Source organism: Brachyhypopomus gauderio, unplaced genomic scaffold, assembly GCF_052324685.1.
Source record: "Brachyhypopomus gauderio isolate BG-103 unplaced genomic scaffold, BGAUD_0.2 sc401, whole genome shotgun sequence".
Lineage (NCBI taxonomy): Eukaryota > Metazoa > Chordata > Actinopteri > Gymnotiformes > Hypopomidae > Brachyhypopomus > Brachyhypopomus gauderio.
Window position 1 is genome coordinate 14,552 of NW_027507222.1, and position 23,124 is coordinate 37,675.

General features: G+C 41.9%; 1 protein-coding gene across 1 annotated transcript in view; it reads right to left on the bottom strand.

Annotated features, from left to right (window-relative positions):
• The window catches only part of LOC143505610 (thyrotropin-releasing hormone-degrading ectoenzyme-like), a 47,078-nt gene that overhangs the window by 11,116 nt on the left and 12,838 nt on the right, over positions 1–23,124 (bottom strand). Inside the window, exons 2-4 of the mRNA XM_076996193.1 lie at positions 21,810–21,923; positions 11,541–11,678; positions 9,742–9,807 (exon numbers count right to left, since the gene is read on the bottom strand). Of these exons, the coding sequence (XP_076852308.1) occupies positions 9,742–9,807; positions 11,541–11,678; positions 21,810–21,923 (318 nt within the window). The remainder of the gene's footprint in view (positions 1–9,741; positions 9,808–11,540; positions 11,679–21,809; positions 21,924–23,124) is intronic.

The following is a 23,124-nucleotide window of genomic DNA, read 5'->3' on the forward strand; positions in this document are numbered from 1 at the left end:
GGAGGAGGGAGAGAGAGGGAGGAGAGAGAGGGAGGAGAGAGTGAAAGAGACAGGGAGGCAGAGTGAGACAGAATAAATGTCAAGAACCTGTAAGTTCAGAGAACGGACGGATGGCCTCTTAGGTATTAAAATCATGTCGGGTAATTTACATTTCTTCTAATTTTCCAGACTGGTTCAGATCTGACGAGTTCTGGGGGGTGGGGCAGAGTCTAAATTTCTCTGCGCACTGTTCTGAAGGCGAAGTTCTGATGTCTATAGTTTGTAGTTTTCCAAAACTCAGATGGTTCTCAAAGCTTCGAAACAGCCAGAACTGTTGCGAAGAGGAAGTAATTTCTCGCATAAGGACCTGTCACTATGCATCAGTACTGCCTATTTATGCTGACAGGCTAGAAAAGCAGAGGAATTTCCCCTTCATCCCCCTCCCTTTCACACACACACACACACACACACACACACACACACACACACACACACACACACACACACACACACACACACACACACACACAGAGACACACACTATATATACATATATATATATACAATAGCAAGGCATCCAACAGTGCACAGAATACAAAGAAATGTACTAGGGTTCAGTACAGAAGACAGTAAGTTGTACTTACTGACAACAGACCATGAAAATCAACTTTAGTTTCATGGTGTGCTGGTACAGTACCACGGTTTGTTTGATTTTATTAAATTTGATGTCTGTGCCTGATTGGACTACGGTTGTATAACCCACAGCTGAGTTTTAACAAAGCTCAAATCTCCACAGGGAATTGAAGTGGTCATCTTCAAAACCCACCTTAGGGTTATCCAATTAAAGAATGCATTACTAAACATTAGTATGGAGTCTCATGGGGTGAATATTTACTGGATAGAAGGACAAAAGTTCTTGGAACAGGCATGATGAATAAGGTCTCCTGCCCCAATTTGTACAGTACAAATCTAAACCTGCAGTGTGTGTGTGTGTGTGTGTGTGTGTGTGTGTCTGTGTGTGCGTGTGTGTCTCTCTCAGGACCAAAATAAAATACATGTAAATACTTTCTTCATTAGTGAAAATGTGATTAGTGTTAAAACATACAAACCAACACTTACAACCTTCAAAACAAGCCAATGCACTGAGGAATTTTTCATTTTCTCCATTCCACTTGCGTCCCCATATCTGCACTGAACTTCACTATCCAGTACTGCGACTAACAAGTCAATTAAAACACAGCGACCCAAGCTATCTCCGTCTCCTCACCAGGGACGTTAAGGGCAACGGCTCCTCAAGCTCACGGTGACATGAGAGGCTTGAAGCTTCAAAGCAGAAGCGAGCGGGAATACTGCACACGTGTGGTTGGGCGTTGTAGCATGAGCCAGGATCATTACCACGGTTTCTCTGAATTCATACTGCATCGCTGCGGAGGAAACTTTAGCACTAGTACTATAGCATTTACTTTTACTTTTCTGTTTTTTTAATGGAACCTCAAAAGATTTTCTGAAGAAAATTGCTTTTGAGCCATGCTGTGATAATAAAGACTACGTTTGGACGGTCACAGGCAGGAGCCATTAGGCTAACAGTTCTTACACTGCGCACATGCCATTTATTTATGCGCTAATAATTCGGCCCAGTTTTACTGGAATTGAATAGCTAGCTTTTTGTAGCAGTTAGTATGGTAAAGCTAAATAACCAAATTCATAAAATCTACGGCTAGATTTAATTTAACGTTAGAAAATATAGCTCCGGTAACGTGTTTCCTATCCATAAATGTTGATTGCTGCTGTATTTTACTGTTGGTATATTGTGCTAAAGCTTTTTGTCCTAATTTGCTTATGATGTAGGTAATTTATAATAGAACCACGTCGCAAAAAATCCAAAACGTTAAGACGCCCTACGATAAATATCCTGGTAAGAAGCTGTTGTGGAATTTTTTTTTATTAAAATTTTTTAAATATGCAAATACTCTACACAATTGTTCACACACACCCGACAAATTTCTTTAAAAAGGCACATTTGTGGTATGTGTGGACAGATCATGATGGTCAACTTTGTTACTGCAGATGTAGGATAACATGGGGTCATGGGGTCATGGGACCTGGCTTGAACAACATTTACAAATTTAATGTTCTGCCACGATTGAACTCAATGGACAACTGGCCCATCATTTTCACCCCCTACACATATCCATGGATCAGACTGATTCACAATGTGTGTAAGGATACATTAAGTTTACCTGGTATAGGATCAGTCAAGGCCTACACTTAAAATGCTTTACATGTTGTTTTATTTGTTATGAACACACAAATGGAGAGGAATAAGAGTATCTGGCCATAGGCTCTAAAGGCCTAATTTTGGTTGAAAATTATTACTCATTCCTAAAGTGAGCAAAATGGTAATCTATACATGTCTCCAACCCCACATCTCTCCTTGAAAACCCAAAATGTGGTCTCCCTAACTTAAGACTTCACGTAACCGCAACTGTGCAGTTCCTACTTTAGTGAAAGTTCCGAACGCAAGACATATTTTGCTGCCATTTTTATGCATACCACATGTTTCATGAACATTAGGATGGTCTCGTTTAAATGTTGATTTTGATCTGCTTTAACGTAGGGTACAGGAGTATTACCACCAGAGTAACTTGTGGATAGGAATTATATTGCACATTTTCAAGTGGATTGGTGTGAATCTGGCCCATACTTTTATGAATATGGCCCACAGTCTGCTATTCTTGCTACATATGCTCAGCTGTCATGATTGTCTCCGCCCCCTTCATGTCAATCTCGTTACGTGTCTTTGTAGTCCTGCCTCCATGAGTCATCGGTCTTCATTTTGGTAGCCACGCCCCCTTGTCGCCGCTGTTCTGTGTTTGTCTCGATATGCGTGGTATTTAGTCTCTGTGTAAGGGTTGGTGCAGGTCAATATTTGTGTGTTTCATGAATTGAGTATGCGGGAGGAATTTTCGAGGTATATCTGAGCAATGTTGAAAACAAATGTTTGAAAATGATTCTTTTGATTTGAGAAACGTTGGAGTATAGTTGGAAGTATAACTTGAGACTTGTTGGAAGTAATAATTGAGTAATGTTTGGCCAATGTTTAAGTAAGGTTGGATCCTATGTTTCTAATACACTTGACAGTATTTATGGAATGTTGCATTTATGATCGCGTTCTGATATTTCCTCTGTGTCTCCTCGTGTTAATGTGTTCATGAGTGTTCAGTTAAAGTTTACCCTGTGTGTTTTGTTATCCTGGATGTTAGTGTCTTTTGGTTTCGTTAATCTTAGTTCATTGTAGTATATGCTGGTTGTGTTGTCATATATTGTTGGATGCGTATGTTTCCTGTTGTGTTTAATATAATACATCCCCATTGAGTTTATTCTGTCCGTCCCTCTCGTTCTTATTACTTGGCTTAGTTGTTCTTAGAGTAAGTTTGTTTACCAGACGTTACGCCTCGTACGTCTCGTGCGCTACGTGTACGTACATTATGGCTACCAAGGGAGGTTAGCTGTGATAACACAGAGACTGGCTCTGTTCTAGCTGTGATAACACAGAGACTGGCTCTGTTCTAGCTGTGATAACACAGAGACTGGCTCTGGTCAGCAAGTGTGTCCACCTCAGTATTGTGCAACACCCGCAACGTTACATCAGCACTGAAAAACTATTCAGTGGATGAATGCAAACACATGACTTGTTGTTACTAGCATACGGGTGTTTAGGGAGAGTTCATGTGCTTGGTAGTTTTCTTCCATAGTTGGCATCTCCCAAAATATTTGCCTCTGTCCTCAGTCAAAAGCACGATGAGATTTGGCATTTGTTCCAGTCAGGAACAAACCACAAGCTGTAGGGAGAGGAGAAGCTGGCCAGTCATCCTCTCTCGCTCTCTCGCTCTTTCTCTTTCTGTCCACAGCCTTGTAGAGCAGATGGTCTCGCCAGAGACGCTGGGACATGACAAACGCCGTAACAAAAGCTGGCTGCATTTTCAGAGCCGGCGGCATTAAAGAGCGCTCTCGCCGTCATCTGCTGAACGTCAGACATACGTGGTTGGGAACAGGAACTGGTGCATTTGTCTTTCTGAGGTTATCGAGGAGTTTAGGGTGAAGCAAAGGTGGCTTGTTGTTGAAAACAGCTGAAACACAGTTGAGTTTCACCCATGATACAGTGGGCTAAAATCCCAGCAATGGCACAGCAAGAGTGCGTCTTTGGCCCTGCGGTCTGGATGGGAAGGATCCCCTTATCTCCCCTCCCGTTTCTCAATTACAGTGATGCTACCAATCATGAGAAGATTGTGCGTTCTGAATTCTGTAGTTAAAATGAAGTGGTGTTTCAGATAAACTAAAACATTATGTGAACAGCAGCTTGGAAAGACGTGGAAGTGGATGTGGAAGTGTCTGTTGGCCCCTCACTGTGCCGGGCTGGTGTTGGGCCCTCACTGTGCCGGGCTGGTGTTGGGCCCCAGGCAGTCGGGTTACGCCTAGACAGCAGATTGAGAAGCGGTGACGGCTAAGTTGGATGACAAGTTGGGAAAAGAAAAAAAGAAAGAAAATGGAAAGAGCTTTTAAAATCACTTGGTGCGAGTGCTGTTCTTTTGTTTTTCTAGTCTCTAGCTGTTGTCTGGTTTTCTGACGGAGAACATTATATGGTTGGAGATGTCATCTGGACATTAGAGAAGAACGAGGTTAGGAGCGAAGTGTTGGAGACCCGCTGAAGCTCCGAATGGCCTAGAGAGCAAAATCTTTGGCAGACAGCCAGCGGGTGGGGTGTGGACAGAGCAGAGGCAAAGCTGGAGTTAAAGCTTAGCCATGTGAGCCCCACTCGCCTCCAACTTCAATTCATATGTCCAACAGGCCCTCAGCGAGGCACCCACTGGAAAGCCTGTTGAAAGCGCCCGGCTAACAGCCGATTATGCCAAGTGAAAATAGCTTCTCCTTTAGGGGCACCAGCAGCAGTTATCTGTACATTGCTAGCTAAGGTGCAAGGGAACCTGAAGATCTTAGCAAACCACTGGATGATTGCCTGCAGCAGTCTGAGGGTGTGAAGAATTCTATTGAAGAGGTGTGTATATTAGCCCAGATGATATCTGCTGCAGTAGTACACAATGACCCCATCCCAGTGCAATACGATGACTAAAATCTGCAGTGCATTATGGTCACTGAACTGTTGGATGTCAGAAAACAATGTCGGCTTGATTGATAATTGGACTATATTTGAGGGCAACCCTGTTTGATTTCAGTTGGGACAACAGCCATGCTACATACTGCTTTTATTTCTCATTGCATCGGCCAAAGTATTTTAGCCACTGACGTAGACGCAAGGCCAGAGCACACAGAAGGGGTTCAGCCCTCTCCTGGTTAAGCTGCCCTGTATGCCACACAGGTTCCATTCCACTGAGGCCATGTCGATTTCTCCAGTCAAACTAAATTTCAGAAGCCTTTTCACAAAGTCAGTGCTAGCAGCATAATGAACAAATCGGTACAATCGACTTGTAATGCCAAATCTAAATTTAATTTAAAATTAGCACTCATTAATATGAGATTCCTTACATCTAAAGCTGACATTGTAAATGATGGTATTGCTTATCAGGTGTTGATGTGGACATGCAGAAACATGGATTAGATCAGATCATCAAGAAGATCAATCAAGCCTACATTGGCTTTAACGAGGCCACATAGGATACAGTGATAGACACAGCCCCCATTAACTAGCTGAGGATACAGTGATAAACACAGAGCTCATTTACCTAGCTGAGGATACAGTGATAAACACAACCCTCATTTAACTAGCTGAGGATACAGTGATAAACACAACCCTCATTTACCTAGCTGAGGATACAGTGATAAACACAACCCTCATTTAACTAGTTGAGGATACAGTGATAAACACAGCCCTCATTTAACTAGCTGAGGATACAGTGATAAACACAACCCTCATTTAACTAGTTGAGGATACAGTGATAGACACAACCCTCATTTAACTAGTTGAGGATACAGTGATAAACACAACCCTCATTTAACTAGCTGAGGATACAGTGATAAACACAACCCTCATTTAACTAGCTGAGGATACAGTGATAAACACAACCCTCATTTAACTATCTGGGGATACAGTGATAAACACAACCCTCATTTAACTAGCTGGGGATACAGTGATAAACACAGCCCCCATTAACTAGCTGAGGATACAGTGATAAACACAACCCTCATTTAACTAGCTGAGGATACAGTGATAAACACAACCCTCATTTAACTAGCTGAGGATACAGTGATAGACACAACCCTCATTTAACTAGTTGAGGATACAGTGATAGACACAACCCTCATTTAACTAGCTGAGGATACAGTGATAGACACAGCCCCCATTAACTAGCTGAGGAGGAGAAGACACAACAACCATCTATAACAATAGTCAAGATAATCTGAAAACAGGTTAAAAGTTGTCTTTGAATTTTTCTATCTGAAAATTTGGCTACAAATACGAAATCTTCCCATTCTCCCCATTTACAATTCAAACATCATACTAACAAGAGGCCACCATCAACTATCATCTATATTTAGATATAGAACTGAGCTCACTGAAGGCAGCACCACGATCTACACTCAATCCGTTTTACACAAAACATAATGAGACCTATTCATTAATCATTGATGTCATTATTCATGTGTCAACATGAGCAACACAGCTTGTTCTCCCTCAGACTACAGTCATGTCTGACCATCGTCTTGTCTCATTTGAACTTCATCTTAATTACAGTAAATGTTCATCCTCTCACTATAGTGCATATAGCCAGTAATTATATTTAAAAGCTTCCAGTTCCATCAGCTGCTTTTAGCTCGCCAGCTAATTCCACTGAGTTGGATAATATGACTAAACTAAGAACCAGAAAGCTGCTGAATTACATAGACCAGTAATCTGCAGCAGTAATAATTCCATTGACTTTTTTGATAATTATAATAACAGTTATGTCTTATTAAACACAGACAAATCTGCTACATTGCACAACCAATGTAGATTCTTAGCCCCATGTAGTAATGGCCAAAAGGTTCGACTGTTTTACTCAAATAAAAAAAAATAAAGACAGTTAAAATGATTTCCTCAAAATATTTTTACTGACGCAATTCCTACAAAGCCAGTGAAATAAATTTTAGAGAAAATGTCCTATATTTTAACAATAGGAGACTCTTCTATTAGTCTTTGCTATATACCTAAAACCCCTTTAATGTAGCCATAATCAAGAAACTTAATCTCAATGCCTGTGAACTGTGAAATTTTAGACCTATTACAAATCCTCCATTTATGTGTAAGATTTTGGAGAATACTGTGAAGCCAGAACTGACACTTAAGAATCATATACCTGATACATTTCAGTAATTAGGTTATAAGAGAGTACAACAACATCAAACTAAGATAACCAACAGGCTAAAGGTCTTAAAAACTAACTATGAATTAACGCTACATTTTAATAACCATTCTACTGCATCGGAACAACTGTGAAAAAAACCAGGGTGTCACAGTTGATTCTGAACTGACATTCAGTGCAATACAAACAGTATTACTAAGATAACCACCTTATTGCAAAACTAAAAAAATACACTTCACATTATGATGAAAAATTTGCTATAGCTTTTATTACCTCAAGATTGGACTAAGGCCCCACTAAACAGATCTCACTGTAAATAAACAACCTTCACTTAGTCCAGAATGTGCCAGAAAGAACTCTTACACAAAACAGAAAGTTTCACCGTAGTCCAATATTATCAGCACTACACTGGCCGCCTGTCAAATTCTGTATTGATCACAAACTCTTGTTGCTAATGTATAAACAGTAAATCACCTTGCTCCCCAGTACCTGTGTGAACTTCCAAAATCCTCCTTATGTCTCATCTCTACCTAGAACAGAAGCAGGTTAATGGAAAGTATCCTTCAGCTTTGGAATAACATTCCTGTCAGTGTTTTGAGACTCAGATACAATCTCAGATTTTAAATCTTGGTTGAAAATTTTGTCAGTCAGGATTTTGGATGTTAGTTGCGATAAATGGTGCAGATTTTGGGGTTCATGGCCACAGAGAATGATGGTAACCTGAGACGTTGGTGCCTTTGCTCCTGTGTGTTCCCACAGGTTTGTTGACGGAGGAGCAGAGGGGAGCTGGTGTCTCAGGGAGCCCTCACACCTGCACCACCTCCTGCCTCTTCCATTTTAGATCATCTGCTACAACTGGGCGTGTTGCAGTCTGTGTTGCACTCATGGACATCTGTCCAGGGTATTTCCAAACAGAGCTAACTAGCTGTACAAGGTCCCCTCCTGTCTGTCCTGCAAGCTTGACCCTGAGATTCTGTCCCTTGGACCGGTGGGACAACCATTCAGCCACCAGAACTCACTGGATCTCCCCAATGACTCTGAACACTTCTGCCTTAATAATTTCTCCCACTCAGTTTCTGTACCTATTCGTTTATATTTTACAGAGGTGTCAATTCCAGGTTCAGAAAGTAAAAGTACTCACCAGGATTTTGCTTAAGCTTGCTAGATTTTCTAATTAGTGCAATCCAGGTAAAATTAGTGGAATCAACACAATCCAGGAAGCCTGAGCAACATCCTGGTGAGGAATTTTACTTTCTGAACCTGGAATTGACACCTCTGATGTTTTATTAGTCATTTATTCAGTCTCTATTCTTAGCTGTGTCACAAAAAAGAAACTTTATTGATTTTGTGTCATTACTGTGCCACATTCCTGGTTCTGGTTCTGGTTCCTCACAAGGCTTCTTCCTCTAGATCATAACAAATTCTTCTCTGCACTGTCATCTCTGGCTTGCTCATTAGGTGCCTGGACCCAGATTTTCCTGTAAAGCTGCTTTCTATAAAGCTGCTTTGTAACAATACCTGTGGTAAAAACCGCTATACAAATACATTTGAATTTGAATTATAAAAGGAGGTTAAGTAGAACAGCCATATTCATCCACCGTCACCCCAGAAAATCATCCCAGCCCATCTTTCCAGTTCTCCTATTTCAGGAAAAAACAGCCTTGGTGAAAACAGTAAAAAAATAAAAAAATAAAAAATAAAACAGTTTTGCTTGCCTCAGGAGCAACCATCCCTTTCCGTCAGCGTGCTGTGAATATGGACGCATTTAATAAAGCCTAGCGGGCCGATCTTCTCCCTTCTTCTCCGTAGCGCTGCCCCTGATCGCATCAGCAATCGGCTCGCTGCGATCAACACGCGTAGGTGTGGAAACCAACGATGCCACCATGTTTTCTTCACAGCGAACGAGAAGCATATGAAGAAACTACATTAACTTGATATAGGTGGTGAACCCAGCAACTGTGGAGAGCGGTATGTGTTAGGTAGCCCGGTTTCTTTTCTGCCTCTCTACTGACTTGAACGACAACTTCAGCGCACGTGGCAGCGAAACACTCCACGTCTTATGTAAAGTAGGTGGATATTTTCCAGCCAAAGAGGCTCTAAAAATTAATGTGAGAAACTCATTAAAGAGCGCGAGGGAATAAGATGCCGTCAGTCAATAAATGTGAAGATGATTAAAAAAGTAGAAACCATCATTTCTTATAACATCTTTTGGAGAAACTTTGATTTTATGAGCCTTATACAATCAGGTACTCTTAATGCTAATAGGAAATGACAGAAAAACAAATGTGACTGCTAACGTTTTAGAAAATAAAATAAGTAAAGAATAAAGGTGACAAAAAAACACTAAAGGAGAAAGAGAGAGAGACAGAGAGAGAGAGAGAGGGAGAGAGAGTTGTTTACTTACATTGAGGCCTCTCTGAAAAACAGGTTGTCCCATTACATTCGCCAGCATGCGAATGAGAGCCGCACCCTGCACACAGACACACACACACACCATCATGACCTCCAGTTTAGAAGTACTGATGTACTGACATCATTCATTCAGTAATACAGGCAGACAACAAGGGCTACTGCTTCCGCCCACTCATCTATCAATGTAGCACTGAAGTCATTAAAGCACCTCACTCCACCCCAAATATGTTTGCAGATACAGGAGACATGACACAGAAGATCACACTCTTTAGAACACAAGCATGACTTAAGAACAGTTCAGCATGTATGAGTTTGTATTCTACAGGTACAATTACAGACTCTTTTGTTCGGTGAAAACATCTATTCAAGTATAATGTCTAAAAAGTAACAAATAAAAAAAGATTAGTGCTTTTGTAATGACATGACATTGGATTTCAAACAGGGCACAAACACAAAAAAGCGTTCTACGCTGTTTCTGTGGCTGCAACCCTTCAGCAGAAAGGCGACTGATGACACTCTGAATTGTAAGTGGTCCGTATCTGATTACTGCCCCCCGAGTCCTACTATGGACGAGTGTCATGTCCACCTAGCGCTCCAGGGGTCCATGTGTGTCCAAACGGATGTACTGTGTCAGGTTCGGTGAAGTCATGCAGCGGGAGATAAGAACATCTGTTTCACTATCTCTTTGTCCTGAGATGAACACAGGGTGTGACACCTCAGGACCAAGGGGACGGAGGGAAGGCGGGACAATCCTAGCCCCGCCTAAATGGCCATTGTCGTGTTGGGGTTTTTGCTTTGACTGGCAGCTGGAAAGACCGCTGGCAGGGAGTCTCGGATCTTGGGAGAAACTGAGAGGAGACTTTACGCATGTCAGGTCTGTGACTGATGAAGAGATGACAAAGAGCTGGAAGGAACCACTTTGAGGAGAAGAGCTGTCATTCTGATCAGGCCAAAAGAAGAATCTTGTTGAAGAGTGTTGAGCCCGGTCCAGTTTTAGCTTGGTTCTGTTTCAATTGTATGCTACACAAGATATTACATTTAAAAATTAAAAGACAAGGTGAGGCTCTCTCTCTCTCTCTCTCTCTCTCTCTCTCTCTCTCTCTCTCTGTGTGTGTAAAAAAGAGGGAGCATGTGTCTGCATGTTTGAGAGCTAGGGAGAGAGGGAGAGACAGAGAGAGAGAGAGAGAAAGAGAGAGAGAGAGAGAGAGAGAGAGAGAGAGAGAGAGAGAGAGAGAGAGGGAGGGGTGATTAAAAAGATTTAAACCAAACTGTTTTTGTACATCTGTCCCCTCAAGGCCAATGGCTTATTCTTTTATTCAAACCATTCTTCTCTCTCGTTCATGTAAAAAAAAAAAAAAAAAAACATTCTTTTAATTGAACTATTTTTCTTTGGTATCTGCAGGGGGATACACAAAATTAAAATGATTTCATTTAGAATTCCTCGATGATTAATTCATAACTCCTTAGAGTAGGTGAAAAATTACAGCAACCCCAGGTGTTCAACCCAGCCAAACAAAAATTAGTTATATTGAACAAAACTGATAGCATCTGCAATCACACATAGAGAGTGACAGAGTATGTAATGGAAATCTTCTCTTAATTAATCTATTCCACAACATTCACGTGTGCTGCTGTTTTGGTATGTGGACATTGTTCTGAAGACATGCAAAAATATTGGGTCAGAAAAGCATGTTGTAGCGACTGAGGTAAAAAAACATTGACATTTTAACTGTTGAAACCATACTTGTCCAACCTCAGGAGATAAGGAGAATACGCAGGAGAAGACCTTGCCTTCTTGTAGGCGATCCAGTCGAAAACCCGGTTGATGTCGGTGGCTTCGAACACCTCCTGGGATATGGGATGGGAACTAGCCAAACCGTCCAGCAGCATCACCTCGTGAAGAACGTCGGTGAGGAACCTCTGCTTTTCCTGTCAGACACACAGACAGGCACGTGATGCCTTCACAAACTGCCTTACACTCACCTCCGACTTCACTAGAGGTACTTTTAGTCTTGAAATATTTTTTCCATTTGCTTAATTTTACTCCTTTTAACACTAACAGAGATGATTTAACCAGTTTAACACAAATGCCCTGGAATCCTATATGCTGATTGGATCTTTACAAGCCTTAGACTTAAGAAAATGTTTTCAGTGCAAGTATTTGTTTGGTTGCGCAACACAAGTGCCTCCATGATCTACAAAATGGCCTCCATGAGCTACAAAAGGGCCTCCATGCTTAACATCTTTGACACCTTTTGTTATTTTTCTCAGCCCAATTGATCCCACAGTTTGGGATGAATTTGGGGGCTCTGTGGTGCCCAGACTGTGGTAAGAAATTATTCCTAACTGTGTATCGATTGGTATGTTTGAAGTTATTCTCACCATGCTTCCCATTACCATCAACCCAGCCTGGGTTCTTCGGGTGAGTTCACAAGACATCAACAACATATGGTTGAATGGCTATCTCTGTTCTTGTTTTAGCTTTATATGCATGTAGGGCGAGTACATACAACTTAACACATATTGTCCAGATAAACACAAGTTCCTGGACAGTCTAAGTTGTCAAGCCTGGATCTCATAGAAGGACAGACTGAGAGAAGGAGTTTGAGCTAACCTTGGTTCAGCTCAAAAATAACATAGCTGAAGGAATTCATCACACCAAAAAAATAAAGCAATTCACAATGGCATGTCTGCATGTGCAGAGATAAATGCCTTCGTGTGTATGTGTGTGTGTGTGTGTGTGTGTGTGTGTGTATGCATGTGTGTGCTCATGTACCCAGGGCTGAATTTTCTCTACATATATAGTCCCATATGAGATTTTACCATAAGACCAATACAGTATATGAATTTTTATAATTTGCACCTTCTAAGAGGGATTTTAATATTCTATAGGAACCACAAAGAACGAATGTCCTCACAGGCATAAGACATGGGGAATTGCCATTTGCGGATATGAAGAGGAAGAGGACAAGGTTCTTCTCATCAAACACTGGCAGGTGTTCAAAAACAAGTTTATATTTAAGATGTTGATGGTTTATTAAACCTTGCCTGAGCTAATATGAATAATTCCTGGCCACAAGAGGCTTTGTAGTAAAAAAAAAAAAAAGAAATTCCAATTTAAAACACTAATCCCAGGGGGGGTGTGGGGAATAAATTAAAGCTAAAAAACAGGAGACAAGTTTGGAAGTTCCAAGTACCACAGCAGTGTTTTTGAAGACTGCCTTTCTGATCCTGAGAGGCAACGTTCCAACTCCAGTAAACTCATTTGCTTAAGAAATTAATGATATATTGTGCTGCACACCATAAACTACAATAGACATCTGTAGAACACTGATTATGAGAGATATCATTCATACAACTAATACCTACTGTACACAACTCACCTACAGTGTAGGTGTCACGGTGCAACAGTCTCAGCCCAGGAGGGACACGCCCACTGCCACACCCTCTTCCGCCCACTCTCAGTCCCTGGCACTGCCCCTCACATTATCACCTCAGTATTAGTTTACTACTTGTTTCTTTTCCCCTATCAGTCCCTATTTAAAGCCACAGATTTCTGCCATAGTGCGTTGCTCATCGAGCTGACAGGTCACAACACAACAACGTCTTCGTCTGGGGTTCACTTCTTCTGCACCATCAGCTATTTATTTCTTTTATTGAAAGTCTTGGAGAATTAGGACTTCAAAAAAACCCTCACCAGTGTTACAGTGCACTTTTAAATGAACAACCTTTAAAGAAATCTTCATTACAGGCATTGATGATATAGATGACACAGAATTGTCATCTTGGGCATTAAACATTATATTTTAATATTCCTGTGTTGTACATATTAAACATGGCCTGTAAATATTTTTACAAGTAAACATTAAAGACAAGGAAGAACAGGTTAAAGATTTATCCATACTGTCTATACAGTCCTGAAGACAGACCTCCTCAAAAGACAAGACCTCTAATCTTGCACCTAATCATTTTAATGATAAGGTCTAAAAACAATAAATCTAATACACAGTTAGTAAAAAACTGATTCACCATCTTGATAGATCTTTAGAATGACAACATGCTTAGATACTGTCCTAGCTGCATGATCATGCTGAGAAAGTCGTATGGTGAAAACAAGGTGCTTGTGTAAATTACACTGGACTAGTGTTTGCTAAGTGTTGTTGATATAAATGTAAATACACTATTCTTAGAAATGATTCTTTCACTTAGCCTTAATATTTGAAAACAGAAAAAGTAGCTGGGGTAAAATATTCGGAAAGAATAATGTTGGCACTAAACTTGAATCAATATCACGAATGTTCACATAGCGAGATTCAAAAATTGATCTGTTTTTGTTGGGTAGTTGCTTGCTATATTTCTGTATTGCATAATAGAAGAGAACTCCCCAATGGTCCTGGATTGAATAAAGGAGATATGTGTTATCAATCATCCATTTTCTATTACTAAAAGAAACAGCTAAGCTAATGTAGGGTGAAATGACTTACAATGGAATTACAGTATGTCTATGGTACAATCACCTTTGGATAACGCAGCGATATAATGGGAAATGGGAACCAATTAATGAGCCATTACAAAATGGAAGATTTTTTTCAACCTTATTCTTCACAAGTACACCAACGATATCAACCAGAAAAGTTGAAAAGTTTGTGTGCAACCTCTTCAAAATCATGTCTGTAATTTTGTTATTTACCAAGCAAACAAGCAAACAAAATCTAATAAAAGCTAATAATTCCTCAAATAACTGCACACATGATCAAATTTTTTTATGTTTGGCTAAGAAAACAAGACAACTTCATTAATATGTATAGGTTCTACTTTTAAGTAAACGTGCATGCGAATAAGTGTGCTGGGGTGGAGTTTTACAGAGTGTGTGGTGTCTAGGTGCGGGCTAGGAGAAGATGGATCAGATCATCAAGAGTTGGGAGGTTGTTTGCTAGACTCTTAGAACTGGAGGAACTTACTGCGGGCTGTGGTGAAACATCTGTAGGGAAGTTGAACAGCACAGGATGGGGATGGTATACTGGGAAATTTCGTCTTACGTAAATGCTAAAATGTCATACACAGCTGCGTTTGCAACTGACTAGTCAAATGTTACATATTTTTAACTCTTAATTAGGGTAAAACGTTATCGCAATTCATTCACACCTCGTATTTTTAAATATCACCCCGTGTTATTCACCTGTAACCTGTCAATGACTGCCAGCTGTGGCACAAAACATACAAACACAAAACAAATGCTAACAGACATGTGCCATGTGACAGCTTAAACTTTATACATGTCAGAAGCAGAAGTATGGTATTATTGCAGTAATAGACCTGAGGTCATGATCCACTATGAGATGCCGTCTGTTGTGGACGTGTGCCAGGATCTGATGGCAGAGCTATTTTGTGAAATGTGAAACGTGCCTTATTTGTCAATTGTGATTTTTCACCACAATCAAAATTTGTCCTTCGCATTAACCCATCTGTGCAGTTAGAACACACACACACACACACACACGCACACACACACACACACACACACACACACACACACACTAGTGATTACTAGGGGGCTGTGGATCACACGTGCCCAGAGCGGTGGGCAGCCCTAGCCCGGCGCCCGGGGAGCAGTTGGGGTTAGGTGCCTTGCTCAAGGGCACCTCAGTCATGGCCTCAGGTCTGGGAATCGAACCCACGACCCTCCGGTCACAAGACCAGTTCCCTACCACAGGATCATTACTGCCCCATGACTTCTCTTGTGTATCACTGCAGAATTCTGAATTCTCGTGTTCATCAAAGAGAAAAAAACCCAAAATAAAAGCATGCTGTGAAAATACGTTGTCAAAAGATCTCTATCTAGTTAGGTCAGACATTTAAGTTTAATGTTACATTGTTAATAGCAGTGTAGTGCAGTGCTGTTGGCTTTTGTCATAACTCTATAATGAACTGAATATATTAAGATTCAGAGGTAAATTAAATAATTACATTAAACAGATAGAGAGGTACATTAAAGAATTAAATTAAAGTGGGACAGTATATAATTATCAAAATTAGATTCCACCCTGACATCTGGATTTAGTGTCATTTCATGGTGAAATTGGGAAGAATTGAGAATTTTAGAAATTGAGCATGACCAGCTGGTCCCACCTTTTCCACTCCCATGTGAACATCTGATTGGCTTGAAGGACATATTTGAGTTCCTGGCTGTCACGTTTGCACCCTGAACAATTAGAACCAACTGGCCTACTCATAAACCCGGTCTGATCAGACATCCTGACTCTCCCTTGAGCCCTTGTGTTCTCAAACACTTTTGTTGTTGGGAGGGGAGGGGGGGGGGGCGGCAATGGCACATGGCAGGTGGAGGTGTGGATGGATGTCACAGCGGAGGAAGGCGTAGCTGCTGACACAGGATAACAATTGCTCTGCATCGATTAGCTGCCAACATGTTTTTTTTCACCCGTTTGTCCCATCTTGTCTTGTGTGTTCAATGTTATGGTGTGTGTTTGCATTGTGATCTCCAGCGTCTGTGTGAGTGTGTTGTGGAAGATAACGATAAACTCACCCAGCGCGCACCTGCAGGTGAAAAAGTGGCCCACAGTTCCCACAAACCTCTCTGCTATTTCACCTAAACGACTGAGGCCATTTCACCACAAACGGTACATTTAGAATGAGTCATGTCCGTGTGGATCTACCACAGTTTTTAGACATATAATCTTTGCATGAATTCCCTGCATGAAGGTATATGACGCTTTCATTCACATTTAGCACGGTGATTTACTCAAAATGATATACTTTTGCCGCAAGCATACAGCATTGTGCTAAACTAATTCCTGCTCAGCAGACTCCTTTAAAGTACGAGTTAGACTGCATAGCAGAATTCCATCAAATCATGACAGCATAAACACAGACATTTTATATGCATCTGTGTTGACCAAGTCACTGCAAGTCAAGACCAAGTTAATGCAATTAACCTTTGCTGCTTAACACAGTGGACAAGGCAAGCAGTCGGAGTGGCAGGGGGGTATATATAGAGAAACAGAGGTAAAGAAGTGGAACAGGAATGAGTGAGAGAGAAAGTGATAGTGAGGACAGACCTAGAGAGAGATGAGGCGAAGATGAGATGAAGAGCCTAAGACAGGGAGGATGAAGATGAGAGAGGGGATAGGAAAAGGCAAAACGAAAAGAACATAAGTAATCTTTGCTAAGGCTGATGTGAAATTATGCAAGTCACGTAACTAGGTAGTAAAATTAGCACCATTAAAAGAGGTCCCATCTGCCATGAACATGCTCTTTCCAGGGTGTTTACATCCAATATTTCATTTATAGTCCTGCGTATTGACATCACTCCCTCCACATCCTCCTAAAAGCCTATAAAGTGGTAGCCAGCAGACGCGGGACCCAAACCAATCAATCGCCAAGCGCTGATTGAGGCACTGACACCACGCCAGGCAAACAGCCTCGCGCTCACCGTGCCAGGTCCGCAAGACAGAAACATTCACGCTGGAGTGTCGCTGTTTTACATGGAGGAGGACTCACAAACAGGCAGCGGGACCCGGAGCCCACGTCAGCCGCTACGCCTTCCCCCGCAGTGATGTCTGTCCACACCTCCACCTGGAAAACCCTACACGCCTCTCACGGTCATCGCCGGGGCTGACACAGACCGTCCGCATCGGTATTGTGTCCTGGGAGCACACTGAAGTAAATACCTTCATATTTTCTATTATTCTTCAGATTTTATGGGCTCACAACACACTTGGACAGTTGTGGCCTAGTGCACAAAGTCTGTTACTCTTTTATCTGAATTGCACCTACCAAAAGTTGTTGCATTGTGTGTTTGCGATTTTTTTTATGATTATTCTGCACAGAGTGATTGATTAAGAAGCCTGATACTGAAAACCTCCTTAACCTCCAGTGGTGTGTTTACCTAAGCACACCTCCTACCTCCCTGGCCAATGGTATCATCCATAGGGCCATTGTAGCTCTGGTATCGGTGGACTGGTGAAGTGTAGCGCTCAACGCTGCGCAGATGTGACAGACACAATCAGTCCCTGAAATGAGCTGAAATGGGCTTCTCTGCTTGGTTAACACTCCACAACCAAGGTGGCTAAGGGCAGATAGGTAAAAAATATTAGAACAGACAGAGTGTGTGTGTGTGTGTGTGTGTGTGTGGATGGATGCATTCATCTCTTTGTGGGGACCTGTGCCCATGGGAAAGCAAGAAGCCTTTGTGGGGACATTCACTGTAAGAAAATGTATTTTAAAATAAATAAATAAAGAGAAAAACAAATAAAAGAGCCAAAAAGGTTTCAATTTAATTATTGGGTTTTTAAAGTCAAGGTTGGTCTTAAGTAGACAGCATTATTTAGCTGTAATGATACAGTGAATGGAAAGCCGTGTGTGTGTGTGTGTGTGTGTGTGTGTGTGTGTGTGTGTGTGTGTGTGTGTGTGTGTGTGTGTGTGTGTGTGTGTGTGAGCGCGTGATTCGGTGGTGTACGGGTGATGGTGGGAGACCAGTAATTTATAGCCTACTACTTAGTTTATTTCTTATGTCTCACTGGGAGGCTTTCTTAGCCAAAAGCAATACATTATGGTTTGTGAGTGAGCAATGAGGAACGTGGAGATTGTTGATAACTCGCAGGGACCACGAGAAGACCAAAGAACAAACGGCACTTGATTTGAGCTCCCTCAAGAAAAAAGACACAACGCAAACACCTCGTAGCCGCCTGGGGTATGTCCGACCCCAATCGTGCATTCCAAATCAGAAAATAGTGGCCTATAGCACGTTGGACCACGAGGGAAGCCGAGCCCAGCTCCGGCTCCAGAAACACAGACCAGCCACCTTCATCATCTTCGTGAGCTGCGCCTCAAGCGGTTTTTTTCCAATGTACCTTTTTGAGAGCCTCTCCGCTAAGTTTCTCCTAGGCCTGGAACAATGTAATACTAATGATTAGCACTGTCGTGTTCGTACAAATCAGAATTTGGTGTAGGCAGTGTTTGTTCTCATAGTACAATATCTAAGATGTTGCTGTATCCTGCTGTTTAGTACAGGCTGTGTAATAACGTCACTAACTTGATATTTGTTGAATTTGCTGTTAGTATAATGGTAACTAATTAATAGTTGTAACCAATGGTAGATCAGACTTCGATTGGAGACCTAATTTGTTTATAAACAATGCATTTGTTACTAAATTGTTCAATTTATTAATAAGCCATATATAATATTTATGGCATATATAATATTTGTTGAAAGGGGTGATGTTTAAAGCCTTCATTAATGTCTACAAGAAGTTCATGTGTGAGTTGACCATGTGTTATGAATGATTAATAAATACTTTAAGCAGGGTTCGCTTCAAATACAGTAGGAGATCTTTTTTTTTTTTGCTCAATGATAGAACAAGCCGCCACTCATGCCGGTTTCCATGACAACGGATGAGCCACTGAGCAGGACTGCTGACAGCTTTATAACGTAAAGGATGCCGTTTCACAGCGCTCTAATTGCCTGCCATTCAGCCTGCGCTAACGATCTAACAGCACCTGCATCCGACCACCCTTTTGAAATCCAATCATGGACCATGTGATGTCTTCGTTCCTCCGTCTGGCTGTCTGGTGGACTGGTGGAGATTATTTAAAGGTCATTACTGTGGAGGGTGCAGACCAGGCCAGGCCTTCTGCTGTCCGAGCCCCACAGGTTCACCACAGACAGTAACACGACTGTAACTCATCCTGCCCTCCGTGCCGTGAGATCTTCGCCCGTGGGACGTGTCAGGAGCGCCTGGACAGGCGTCAGTGCTGGGGATTCTGCCCTGAGCGCACGTGACTGTCATTCTGACCGACACTGATAAGGACGAGGTCAGAGAGTGGGCGTCATGTGATCCGACGTGAAGGCTGTCCGTGGAGAACTGGTCAGTCAAGCTCGGAATAACAGAGAGAGAGAGAAATAGGAAGAAGTGCTGGAGGGGTCAGAGATGGAGAGAACGGAGCAGTCAATATCCAGCCAGAAATAGCAGAGCTGCTGTCACTGTGTTCTCCCCACATCCATTTGCTTTTAATAAGCAGAACAGATTAAAATGTGATAAAGCGTCAGCACCACACTGAGATTCAGCCTCTTTATCACTTGCTAACTGAACATATGAATAATCAATATTTTCCAGGGTACAAGTGAATCTTTGTTGCCCAACAGGGTTGTGCTTCAGGTATGTAATGTATTCCACAACTGACACTTTTGTTTACAAACATGAGGAAAAAGTATTTGAAGGACAGATGGATGTCATGATGCGCTGTGCACTGAATAGATACTTCTAAACATGTCCTCAACACTCAGCACCATGGCCACTAGGAACACTTGCGTTCTAGGTCATCAATAATGGGCAACAAATCATGCCGATATAAATAAAATAACAGATAAGGCAGACACAAGTTCAGAATGTCTCCTTGGTCAGGCCTGTTATTTTCTGATATCAAAACACTTCAGCAGGTTATGTCTTCCTTTTAATACAAATACATCCCAGTGTTTAAAGCACAGGCTTTATTTTATTTTATTCTGTTTCATTTAAACTAAATGACACTAAACTCATTCTCGTCTGATTTCATGAGGAACTTTTATATCAACACACTGTGGTTTCACATTGGAAGGAAGTATTTTAATATTTTTAACAGTGTGCGCGTTTAAGGTGTTGTTATTTATTTGTTTTTTGTTTTATAGGTGTCAGTTGTCACGCACGATTTGCCAGACAGGTCTTCATCCTCTTCATCATCATCCATCAGTTTCTGGCTGCATAGTCACCGCTGACCAGATATTGGTGACAGTTCTTGACACTGCATGGACACAGACACGTTTGTGTGTGTGTGGGAGTGTGTGTAGTTCCAGCACAGAGACTTCATGCACAGCAGTTGTGCTGTAGCTTTTATGTGTGAGCATTAGCACGGCCTTCAAACTGGACCCCACCAAAACTGCAGAAACTGACCATGAATTAAGAGCTGGTGAGTTAACCAATCACGCAGGACACAGAGAGGTTGTAGTCCCTACCTGGACACACATGACTGTATACTTAATAATTCATACATAGATCAGTCACACTCCTTCGTTCATATGTGTCTGACGGTGCTGTGTGAGGATGTCCAGTCCTGCACTGTGTGTCCAAATTGTCATGCTGTCCTGTTCTCTTCAGGTGCGTTTGCACGCTACAACTGCAACATCTGCATATAAAACTTGTGTTACGCTGTACCAGCACAACAATAACGTTTCATTAAACAAGCTGTTTCTAATGAATAATCGTTTGTAATAAAGTGAGGAGCATCCAGAGTGGTAGCAGCAGTAAACCGGCTTTAATTCACTACTTCTGTACAAGCAGCAGTTTTATACCTTATCACGCTGTATGCTTACTTCTAAGAACCAGACCACGGCGCCGCACGCATTTTTAATTTCTTCATGCCGACCGTGACTGGCAGCACCCGATTACTACGGAGGCTAAACAATGTCTTTGAATAGGAAGTAGTGTGTGAAAACAGAGACGTCCACTTGTGGAGAACGTGGGTTTGTGTTTGCATGTAAGGCTGTGGAATGTGGCAAGGCCAAAGCAGAGGGAAAATACTGAACACATCAAGAAATAGACAAATAAATGGCCTGAAAATATGACGTACACTCCTGGGCAAAAAACTGTGCCAAACCCAAAATTATATGTAATGGTCCCAACAACAAATAACTGGTCAGAAGATTAACAAGGACTGAACTCATGAGACCTGCTTCTTCTCTGTTAGCAGCCGTAGTGAGGTGGTGTGGGGGAGAAACTGAAGAAGGAAACACATTTGCATAGTTCTCTTCTCCACAAAGAAAAAAAAAAGTTCTGTGTTTGATATAACATTGATGCTAACACTTCTGTGTGTTCAAATCTTTCCAGTTCTCTTTTGAAACCATCAAAAGCTTAATATTATGCAATTTGTGGTTTAGACCACTTTTTGCCTAAGAGTGCTGTAATTATTGCACTGTTAAATAAATAAAACCATACATTATGCTTTTTAAGTCATGTTGTGAAATAAACACAATTTCCCGATAAATAAACAAATGTCAAAAGAGCTTACCATGTTCCACTTTGGAAAGAGGAAGTCAGTCCCAACATACTCGAAGAAATGTGCGAAGCCCTCTTTGAGCCAAACATCTTCCCACCAGACAGGAGTGACCAGATCTCCAAACCACTGCAGTGAATAGAGGATATGTGAACATCAAGCCCTCAGATCAACACAGCTCTTCATGAAACCCCACTTAGCTGTACAAATGAGCAAATCAAGTTTATTTCAGGCTTTTGAAGTTCCTGTAGACGTGAACTTTTTTTCATATTGCACACAGCAGACTGTGAGCAGAGGAAATCTTGTACAGATTTCAGTATGTCAATTATTGATCTTTATGATTTAACGTAGCTTTAAAAAAACCCTTTTCATGACTGGGAATGTTGATATAACGGAGGCGGGTACACTGGGTACACAGCTATGGGTCCATGTGTGTGTGTTCTCCGTTTTCATTTTAAAAGAGGGCGCAACAATAAGCTATAGTTCGGTTTTATTTATGGTGCGTGGACATGGACTAGCCACCTGAAGGGCTGACGCATCTGAAATTGCCTCTGCTCCGTGAAACGATCCCTTCCATGTAGCCAAAACAGCTACGTCCTTCAAATCCAAAAGCACAGACAAGGCACTTCTAACAAATCACCCCGCTATCGGTTCCAGGAGAAAGCCGGCGAAACAAAAGAAGAGGCTCTCGGGCCACGGCTTTCTGAACTATGATTAATAGTGGTCCGTAACAGTCAATAACCTCAGCGCCGCACAGCGAGCTAATTTCTCCATTTTATGCTATTTTACAACCGGGCACTTCTCCAAGCCAAGCATGGCTGCACTCGGATGGGGAACGTCTTCGCTGGGGAGCGCTGCCCCGTCTGGAGGCCCGGCGTGTCCAAACGACCCCCCCCCCGTCTATAATGTACAGCTGACAGCGAGGAAGAAGGAAAGCCAACCGTTGACATGCCGCACGAGCTCTTAGGCAGGAGCGGTGGTGTTTTGACAGGGATACACTCTTGCATTCAGATACACTGGTGCATTGGCTGGCGTGTGAGGTGCAGCTCTCTTTTCCAGCTTCAAAACACAACACCTCCCTTGCCACAAGCATGCACCCCCCCCCCCCTCCTCCTGCGCTTTTGTGGGAGTCAAAGCGCTTTTATCCAGAGACAACATGGTATAGTTACTGGCACAGCAAAATCTCCATGTACAGTAGACCTACTTCAGTCGTACCTCCTGGAGTGTGTGTGTGTGTGTGTGTGTCAGTAGGACTGGGGCTCCCACAGTGACAGGTCCTAACCTCCCTTATGACGGCGCATTTTTCCCTCCCTAAGATGCTTTGAGACTA